This window comes from Mustelus asterias, chromosome 24, assembly GCF_964213995.1.
Source record: "Mustelus asterias chromosome 24, sMusAst1.hap1.1, whole genome shotgun sequence".
Taxonomy (NCBI): Eukaryota; Metazoa; Chordata; class Chondrichthyes; order Carcharhiniformes; family Triakidae; genus Mustelus; species Mustelus asterias.
Genome location: NC_135824.1, coordinates 24,172,967 through 24,183,701, shown reverse-complemented (window position 1 = coordinate 24,183,701; position 10,735 = coordinate 24,172,967). Strand labels below are relative to the sequence as shown.

At 45.1% G+C, this 10,735-nt stretch overlaps 1 protein-coding gene across 1 annotated transcript; it reads right to left on the bottom strand.

Moving 5' to 3' along the window:
* Positions 1-1,198: 1,198 nt before the first annotated feature.
* Positions 1,199-8,820, bottom strand: rsl24d1 (ribosomal L24 domain containing 1). Its single transcript, XM_078241477.1, has 6 exons — positions 8,253-8,820; positions 5,203-5,316; positions 5,045-5,117; positions 3,321-3,384; positions 2,056-2,141; positions 1,199-1,885 (listed from the first exon to the last, which is right to left on the bottom strand). Exons 1-6 carry the CDS (start codon positions 8,331-8,333, stop codon positions 1,812-1,814), a joined length of 492 nt encoding a protein of 163 aa, XP_078097603.1. The 5' UTR covers positions 8,334-8,820; the 3' UTR covers positions 1,199-1,811.
* Between the last annotated feature and the right edge of the window lie 1,915 nt (positions 8,821-10,735).

The following is a 10,735-nucleotide window of genomic DNA, read 5'->3' as shown; positions in this document are numbered from 1 at the left end:
GTGTCTGCGTGGGTTTCCTCCGGGTGCTCCGGTTTCCTCCCAGTCCAAAGATGTGGGGGTTAGGTTGATTGGCTATGCTAAATTGACCCTAGTGTGTCGGGGGGATTAGCAGGGTAAACGTGTGGTGTACGGCCTGGGTGGGATTGTGGTCGGTGCAGACTCGATGAGCCGAATGGCCTCCTTCTGCGCTGTAGGGATTCTATGATATCAAAAATTAGTTTGTATGGAAAGAAAGCCATGGAGTCAACATTTACGCAAGTATAAGGGTACGGTACGGTATTCAAATTCACACACTTTGGCCTCACGGTCAACAATACTGAAAGAAACCAAAAAGAGAACATCCATCTAAAAAGAATTCTTAAAGCCAAAACCAGGGGCCATAAGATAGTGATCAATAAATTCAATCAGGAATTCAGAAGAAATGTTTTTATACGAAGAAGAATGTGAATAAAGGCCAATACTGTGGATGCTGGAATCTGAAACAAAAACAGAAAATGCTGGAAAATCTCAGCAGGTCTAAAGCATCTGTGGAGAGAGAATAGACCCAATGTTTCAAGTCTGGATGACCCTTCGTCAAAGATTCAACTGGGAATTCAGGAGATATTTATTTACACAAAGAATGTGAAACTTGCTACCACCAAAAATAGCACAGGCGCACTTAAGACGGGAAAGTAAGTAAGCACAAGCGAGAAAAGATGAATATTCATTCAACAGGTTAAGGGGGGGCTCATATGGAGCATAAACACTGGCACAGACCAGATGGGCTGAATGGCCTGCTGTTGTGTATAGCTTAATGATGCAAATAGAAAAAGCAAATACAATTTGATTATCACATGTATTAGTATACAGTGAAAAGTATTGTTTCTTGTGCGCTATACAAAGCATACCAGTTCATAGAGGAGAGTGCAGAATGTAGTGTTACAGTCATAGCTAGGGTATAGAGAAAGATCAACTTTATGCAAGGTAGGTCCATTCAAAAGTCTGAGGCAGCAGGAAAGAAGTTGTTCTCGAGTCAAGTGACCTCAGACTTTTGTACCTTTCTTCCCGACGGAAGGTGGAGGAAGAGAGAATGTCCGGGGTGTGTGGGGTCCTTAATTATGCCTTCAATTTCACTAACCAATCAAAAAAACAAGAACTCAAATTTGCACAACTCAATATGTACATCACAATTTGACAGATTACCACAGCCACAACAAGCTCTCTTTAAATGAAATGTATTTATTGACTGAAATTTGGAATATCAAGCTTAAGGCAATCCACATCTAAAGCTGGCAGGTCAGTCAACAATATTCATTTAAATATATACGTCACACTTCTGGAACAGAAAACCTTATCATTGGAGAGGAAAACAAAGATCGCATCAGATTATTCATATCAAAGCAACAGACTCAATCCAATTGTTCTGCACATTGGACTGCTTTCTTCATTCCCACATTTTCTTGGGAATTTTACGAGGAAGATGATTCGGATAATCCCAATTTAAAATAATCGGCAGGTAAAGATTCTTTAATGATACAACACAGATAACAGGTTATCCAATCAGGGCCCAAACCACAGCATGCAGGCCTTCACAATAAGAAGCATGAACCCGATTAATCCCGATACACAAAATCCAGGAAACTGGATTTATTTCTCGCTGGTTTGTCCTGTTTCAATTTTGGGGATCTAGAGGTTTGAAAAGCGTCACTGGTTATTGTTGAGTAATTCTACACCTTGTTACGTGTCCACAGTTTGTGAAACAGGCTCAACAATGTGATTTTTATGTATTTGTGTATCTTGTCTACTCCTTTTTGGGCACCAAATAGCAACGGTTAAGAATCTTCTGCCATTTCCATATCTTCTTGCAAACTTTGCACCATCTTCTCTTCCAATTTCCTTGGTTTCTCTGTTAAAAGAAAACAGACCCACAAATTATTAAAACAGAACATATTAAAATAGATTTATTTCTGAATAACTTTTAAACCCCAAAGAAGTTTTTATTTAGGCATTTGATATGTTGGGGTTTGTGGGTTTCCTTTATATAACAATGAATATCTAAGCAATCCAGTCAATTACCTGCATGAGGAGCCTTGATGAGATGGATGTTCTGTTTGACCTCTATGATGTCTGCCTTTGTCTGTAACTCTTTATCCTTTTTCAACCTTGAACAAAACAAAATTACATCAGCAATCCAGTGTTATTAAATACTTGTTTTCATAGAATCCTACAGTGCAGAAGGAGGCCATTCAGCCCATCGAATCTGCACTGACCACAATCCCACCCAGGTCCAACCCCATGCATTTACCCTAGCTAGTCCCCCTGACCATAAGGGGCAATTTGGCATGGCCAATCCACCTAATCCGCACATCTTTGGACTGTGGGAGGAAACTGGAGCACCCGGAGGAAACCCATGCAGACACGGGGAGAATGTGCAAACTCCACACAGTGACCCAAACTGGGAATCAAACCAGGGTCCCTGGCACTGAGGCAGCAGTGCTAACCACTGTGCCGTCGTGCCACCCTTAAAACTAAAGGTTTCAGCCGCAGCTGATCTTGCACAACAAAGATTCAGGAATCAAATAAGAGAGCAAGAATCAAAATAAGCATTCACAGCAGGAGCAGTTACCCACACAAGATCATTATAGGTGCAGTAGTAGGCCATTTGGCCCATCAAGCCTGCATTGCCATTCAATGAGATTGTAGCTGATCTGATTGTGGTCCTAACTCCATTTTCCTGCCAGCTCCCAATAATCTTTAACTCTCTTGTCAATGAAAGATCTGTCTGGCTCAACCTTCGCTGCTCAAGGTCCACCCCACCACATAACACAGACTGGCACTTTGGTGGGAGTACTGAGCTGTGCCATTTTCCATGAGAAGGTAAGCTTGAATCCCACTTATCTGTCAGGTATATATAAAAAGATCTTATGGTGAGACTGAAAGAGGGGAAAGTTCTCCTGGTGTTCTGGCCTACATTCATCCCTCAACACACACCAAGCAAGTTAACTGGTCATTTATTTAATTTGCTGTTCATCAAACTTTGCTGCACGCAAACTGGGTGCCATATTTGTCTATATAATCTTAACTATACTTCCAAAGTAATTAACTGGTCGTGAGGAATTGAGGCGTGATAAATTGCCAGAGGCACAATGGCTGGTGTTTCTGGCTGCTCTTTCTTAGCTGTGTCCATCCTTGAAATACAATATAAATGCACTTTCTTGATTTGCAGTCATCAGAAATATATTTACACAGAAAACTACTATTTCAGGACAGGAAATATTAACAATTGGATCAAATTGAAAAGAAATCTCGCATTTTAAAAAAACTCTCAGGTTCACACTCACCTGTTCATGATAAATCTTGCCTGGCGTTTCTGTTTGACCTCCTCAACTCTCTTCATTGCCACAACTGTTGAACACAATTTCACCATTAATGTAATGAAAACAAAGAGCATAGAAACTAGAAGCAGGAGTACCCCCAAGAGCTGTATCTAATTTCATCTGCAAATTTGGAGATAATACATTCAGTTCCCTCTTCCAGATCATTAATATATAACGTGAACAGTTGGGGTCCTCACATAGATCCCTGCGGAACCTCACTAGTCACTGACTGCCAATCAGAAAGAGCCCCATTCATGCCAACTCTTTGCTTCCTATCTGCTAACCAGCTTTCTACCCATCTCAAGACATTAGCTGCAATCCCATGTGATTTAACATTACATAGTAGTCTGTTATGTGAGACCTTGTCGAAGGCCTTCTGAAGGTCTAAATAAACCACATCCACTGGTTCTCCTCGGTCAACTCTACTAGTTACATCCTCAAAAAATTCCAATCGATTCACCAAGCATGATTTCCCTTTTGTAAATCCATGCTGGCTTTGCCTGATTATACCACTGCCTTCCAAATGCTGAGTTATGAAATCCTTGATAATACTCTAGCAACTTCTCCAGTGCCGACATTAGGCTCACTGGTCCATAGTTCCCTGTTTTTGCTCTACCTCCCTTTCTGAATAGCAGGCTTACATTACTGACCCTCCAATCTGTAGGCTTTCACAATATTCCAGAGTCTAAAGAATTTTGGAAAATAACCACCAACGGATCTACTATTTCCAGGGTCAGTTCCTTAAGCATTTTTTCCCATTCTTTCCAATGGCCTCAAATGAATGGAACAGGGACACTAAAAGTACATTCTGAAATCTACTTCTCTAAAGCCAGTGAACTTTAACATCCCTTTGTTCGCAAATGCAAAGATGAGCCAAGGCTCCCCATGAATACTCAACTTCGCCCACCAAAACTGCAGATGTAGGCACTCAGCGCGGACAGATGTGATGCACCCACTGCCGGGTATCCTGCTGAAACAAGGTCGAAACTAACACAGAGAGTGACCACTTGGAGGTGACAGCAAGAGGGTGAGCAGTGCATGATCAGCCCCAGCAGATTTCTGTCAAGTCAGAATGGGATAGGGTGGAGAAATTCGCTAATCAAAACCATCAATCCAGGTAGAGGGCATTTCCCTGAACCCTCACCAGCCTCCACACACACAAATTCAGGCACACATCACTGCCATATTTCTAAGAGAATCTCCATTTTTCCTGCTTGCAAGGCAAGATCCAGAAAACTCAACAGCTTCCATGATAAGCATGTGATATCAATGTTGTTTCTGGAGACAATTTGAATTTTGTTGGATTAAAACATTGGCACCTTAGGCACACGTCTTTGATGCAGTGACTGACCCCCCCACCCCCCTCCCGCCAAGCCCCGCTCATCAGACGTGTAGAAACTCCAGCAAGCCACTCTGCACTCACCCACTAGCTGAAGATCATCAGTGACACAAACAGATATGAAATACCAGATAACATTTCCATTTCTGAATTATTTACTTAGTTAAAAGGTTTGTTTCAGTTTTTCCCTCTGCATACCGCTCTTACCACTCTTAATTAGAGATTAATCTATCAAAATGGAGATTCCACTCTAACTAGGCTCAACATCTCAACAGATCCATTGAAACTCGTGCTGTGATCCACAGAAGTCCAATATATTCAGAACATAAATGCCACCAGAGCTGCTTACCTGACTTAGACCACAGTTCTCTCTGGTACTTGACAGGCATATTCCTACGTTTTTCAAATTCAAATGCATTATCCTGTAAATAAAAGATTAAATGTCAAGATCGTCAAGTTAGAAATGAGTACGATGGAAAGCTGGACTGCAATTTGAATCTTACACACCACAGTCAATTCTTTGCCAGATGATTTCCGGAAGGCTTTTGTCCACCTGACCCTTCTTGGGTTACGCTTCTTCTTAAAACCCTTATGACACTTTGATCTGCAGAATCTGAAAATCTGGAAGATTAAGAAATTTAAAAACCATTAGCGGATTTCATGCAGTGTTGCTCGCAGAAAGTCAGGATAAATTTCCCTGAGAGAGCATCACAGATGCTGTAGGCCCAGGGACTTGCAGCCTCTGTAACATCCAAAACACACTGAATGGTAGAAGTGAGCCCAGGTGTTTTAAGTTTATTTATGAGTGTCACAAGTAGGCTTACATTAATACTGCGATGAAATTACTGTGAAAATACCCGCGTCGCCACACTCCAGCGCTTGTTCCAGTACACTGAGGGAGAATTTACCACCTAAACAGCACGTCTTTCGGACTGTGGGAGGTGACCAGAGCACCTGGAGGAAACCCACGCAGACATAGGGAGAATGTGCAGACTCCGCACAGATAGTGACCCAAGCTGGAAATCAAACCAGAGTCCCTGAGGCAGCAGTGCCAACCACTATGCCAGCATAGTGCAGGCGCAACTGTGCGATAGGTAACTTTATTGTGGAAACTTCTGGCAAAAAGGCAGAATGGTGATGTCCCCCAACATAGGAGTGCATGATTTACATTGCAAATTTATGATGTTATTGAGAAATATATAACAATGTAATTGGGAGTGTCACTTCACCTCATCTCTCTTCTAGGTCAGGCAGGCAAGGCATTCAGATAAACAACATATGAAGAGTACTTAATCTGAAACTAAGCACAATAGCTTGACTGAGATCAAGAGCTGACTAGGCTTAGCAGAGGACAAAAAAATCAAACCAAACCTATTCTTCAACAACTCCGTGATTCAACATGTCGACTGCCCTAGACATATACCTGGGAAATAGGGAGTTTACAGCAGTTATAACCAACAAATTTATTCACCTTTCAAACCATGTTCAGGTAACAATGGAACATCATGTGATAAACTGATTCTGAGTATTTGGATTTTCCCACCACCTATAATAACCTGATATATAGGGCGGAATGATAGCACAGTGCTGTCTCACAACGCCAGGGACCCGGGTTCCATTCCCGGCTGGGGCCACTGTCTGTGGAGTTTGCACATTCTCCTCGTGTCTGCGTGGGTTTCCTCCGAGTGCTCCGGTTTCCTCCCACAGTCCAAAGATGTGCGGGTTAGGTGGATTGGTCATGATCAATGCACAAGGTTAGGGTGGGGGATTGGGCCTAGATAGGGTGCTCCTGTGGAGGGTCGATGCGGACTTGATAGGCAGAATGTCATCTTCTGCACTTAGGGACTATGATATAGGAGGAGCATTCTGAGGCCAAGGTGGCAGATTTCACACAATACCGTGTTACATTTAAATAAGTAAAAAGCTAGCCACCTCAACTATCTAAACTTTGGGAAATCTTGCTGTATAACAACAGCTAGACACAAACTAAACACACTATTCTGGCATACTGCAATACACACATACTACATTGATATTTAAAGGTTGGGAGGAACAGAGGAAAGGGAGAGGAGCTCATCTTGCTCAACAACCGATCCACACCAGTCCTGACAATGCTGTGCAGGGACCTCAATGTCAGCATCATACATTTTCAGGTCATGAGAAGATGCAAAACAAATTTCTAACTGTACACCAATAATCTTCAATAATAGCCAGTGCTGGCTCAGTTGGTAACACTCCCACCTCGGAGTTGGAAGATTGGGATGCACAAATCAAAGCCAATGCAGGGTGGTACTGAAGGAGGGCTGCACTGTTGGGAGGTGCAACCTTTTGGATGAGACTTTAAACCAAAGCCTCATTAGCTCTTTCAGGCAGATGTAAAGGATCCAATTGCTCTAATCTGAAGAACATATATATGAACGTAAGATTTAGGAGTAAGCCACTCAGCTTTGAGCCTGCTCCGCCATTCAACAGATCATGGCTGATCTGATTTTAACCTCAACTCCACATTCCTGTCTACCCCAATAGCCTTTCACCCTTGCTTATCAAGAGTTTATCTCCTCTGACTTTTGAGGAAGAGTTTTAAAGATTCACAACCTTCAGAGAAAACGTATTTCCTCATCCTTATCTTAAAAGGCTGACCCGTTATTTTTAAACAGTGACCCCTAGTTCTAGTTTCTTCGAAGTGGAGTTGCCGGAGTTGGACTGGGGTAGGCACAGTAAGTAGTCTCACAACACCAGGTTAAAGTCCAACAGGTTTATTTGGTTGCACGAGCTTTCGGAGCATTGCCCCTTCATCAGGTGAGCGAAGAGTTTGGTTCACAAACAGGGCATATATAGACAAACGCAATTACGAGATAATGGTTGGAATGAGAGTCTTAACAGGTAATCAAGTCTTTACAGGTGCAGACAATGAGAGTGGAGAGAGGGTTAAGCACAACAGGAAACATTCTTTTACATCCACCCAGTCAATACCCCTCAGGATCTTGTGTTTCAATCTCCTCTTACTCATCTAACTTCCAAGCCTAGCCAGTCCAGACTATAAGACAACTCTCCCATTCCAGGTATTAGTCTAGTAAACCTTTTCTAAACTGCTTCCAATGTCCTTCCTAAAATAAGGACACCAATACTGTACACCAGTACTCCAAATGTGGTCTCACCTGGATGCCCTGTGCAAGTATAAACTCCACTCCCTACTTTTGCACTTAATTCCCAGATGCAGGTAAATGGGACTAGCTCAGTTAAGAATCCTGGTCGGCATGGACCAGTTGGGCGGAAGGGCTATCCTCGTGCTGGATATCTCTATGACAATGACTACTTCACTGACTGGAAAACCTCTTCCAACATGCTGTTGTGGCGAAAGGCGCTATATAAATGCAAGTGTTTGTTGTTACCCGTGTCAGAGCAAAGACAGCGAGGAGCCGCCAGCCGCGATTGTTGAGCCCATTTCGGCAGCTTTCGCAGGCAAGGCCGAGCCTCCATTCCCCAACATCATCACCCAGAACCGCAGGCTCCAGACTGACAGCCTGGGCCTAGTCACTCTCCCTCCCCGGCCTCACCTTACAGTCATTGCGGACAAACATCATCCCGTGTCCCGGATACACCGGCGCCGAGCAGAAATAACACTTCTCGATTCGCATTTTCGCTCCGGTTTGAGCTTTAACCGCGCGGTGCCCAACACCGGCTCCTCACCGCCTGAACTCCAGGCAAAATGGCCGAACCACACTTCAGGCGGCCTGAAGGAGCCGAGGACAGCGCCCCAACCCGGCCGGAGGACCAAAGGACAGCGCCCCAAGCCGGCCGGAGGACCAAAGGACAGTGCCCCGACCCGGCCTGGAGGATCACGGAACAGCGCTGCGCCCGGCTGGAGGACCAAAGGACAGTGACCCGACCGGAGGACCACAGAGCAGCGCCCCACCCGACGAGAGGACCAAAAGACAGCGCCCCGACCCGACCTGGAGGACCACAGGACAGCGCCCCGACCCGGCCTGGAGGACCACAGGACTGTGTCCTGACTCGGACTGGAGGACAGCGCCCCAACACGGCCGGAGGACAACAGGACAGTGACCCGCCCGGCCGGAGGACAACAGAACAACGCCTCGCCCGGCTGGAGGACCAAAGGACAGCGCCCCAACCGGCCGGAGGACCATATTTCAGGTTATCTCTCACCATCCCTCCACAGCTCCTCCAGCTGTTTAGATGTTGCTGCATTGCTGCTCTGTCCCCTCAATTACAACTTGTCCAATCCTTCAGCAAGCAGTTGAAACATTTCTACAATGTAAACTGGGCTTAATTTTCCAGAAGAAATTAGATACAGCTCTTGGGGCGAAAGGGACCAAAGGACATGGGGGTGGAATCAGGATATTGAATTTGATCAAAATGAGTGGTGGGACAGGCTCGAGGGGCCGAATGGCCTACTCCTGCTTCTAGTTTCTATGTAAACATTCTGCTTCATGGATAAGAAGCTGTTCTCCCCCATTAAGGTTGGCAAATTAATGACTTCCTATTGTTAGCAAAAGGCAAGAGTAGAATTGAGGCAATGACCCATCGTCACCCTGTCTGAGTTTGTGAAAGAATAGCAGCAAGCAGGGTGTCTCAGCGAGGTGTGGGGTCCAGTCCAGTGTTGTTGGAGACAGACCACCACAGCGACTGTATCAGAATCCCCATTACAGAGTTCGGAGCAAATGTATTAGTCCAAGCACCATAGCCTGGGAGTGGCACGGTGGCACAGTGGTTAGAACTGCTGCCTCACAGTGCCAGGGACCCAGGTTCAATTCCCGGCTTGGGTCACTGTCTGTGCAGAGTCTGCACGTTCTCCCCGTGTCTGCGCGGGTTTCCTCCGAGTGCTCCGGTTTCCTCCCACAGTCCAGAAAATGTGCAGGTTAGGTGTATTGGCCATGCTAAATTCTCCCTCAGTGTACCCGAACAGGCACCTGAGTGTGGCGATTAGGGGATTTCCGCAATAACATAGAATCCCACATTGCAGAAGGAGGCCATTCAGCCCATTGAGTCTGTAGCGACCACAATCCCACCCAGCCCCTATCCCTACAACCCCATGCACTTACCCTAGCTAGTCCCCCTGACACTAAGGGGCAATTTAGCGTGATCAATGCACCTAACCTGCACATTTTTGGACTGTGGGCGGAAACTGGAGCACCTGGAGGAAACCCACGCAGACACGAGGAGAATGTACAAACTCCACACAGACAGTGACCCAAGATGGGAATCGAACCCAGATCCCTGACGCTGTAAGGCAGCAGTGCTGACCATAGTGCTACCGTGCTGTCCCCAACTTCATTGCAGTGTTAATGTAAGACTACCTGTGACACTAATAAATAAACTTTAAACAGTCTCAACTAGCCCATAATTACCATGCAGTAACCACAGGCAGGTTGATGGGTGCACACCAGCAAATAATTAGACACATTTGACTCTTTTCAATGTATACAATGGCCAGAATTTTACCAGCCCGCCCGCCACAGGAATCGGAGCGGGCGAGGGGCGGAGCATGGAAAGGTCCGTTGATCTCGGGCGGGATTTTACAGTTTCAGGACAAACAAGGCTGTAAAATCTTGCCCAATGTGTCTCATCCTGAACACTAATTGTGGCCAGGAATCAATTTAACAATTTAAAACGACACTGGTCTAATGAAAGGGATGATTAGTAGAATCATCGAATCCCTACGTTGCAAAGGGAGGCCCATCGAGTCTGCACCAACAACAATCCCACCCAGACCCTATCTCCATAATCCCTCGTATTTACCCTGCTAAACCCCCTGACACAAAGGGGCAATTGAGCATGACCACAGGATGGTGCCCCCGACCAGTGGGCATGGCCAATCAACTTAATCTGAAAGATGTGCGGATTAGGTGCACTGTCCATGCTAAATTCTCTCTCAGAGTACCCGAACAGGCGCCGGATTGGGGCGACTAGAGGATTTTCACAGTAACTTCATTGCAGTGTTAATGTAAATCTACTTGTGACACGAATGAATAAACTTTAATCTGCACATTTTTGAACTGTGGGAGGAAACTGGAGCACC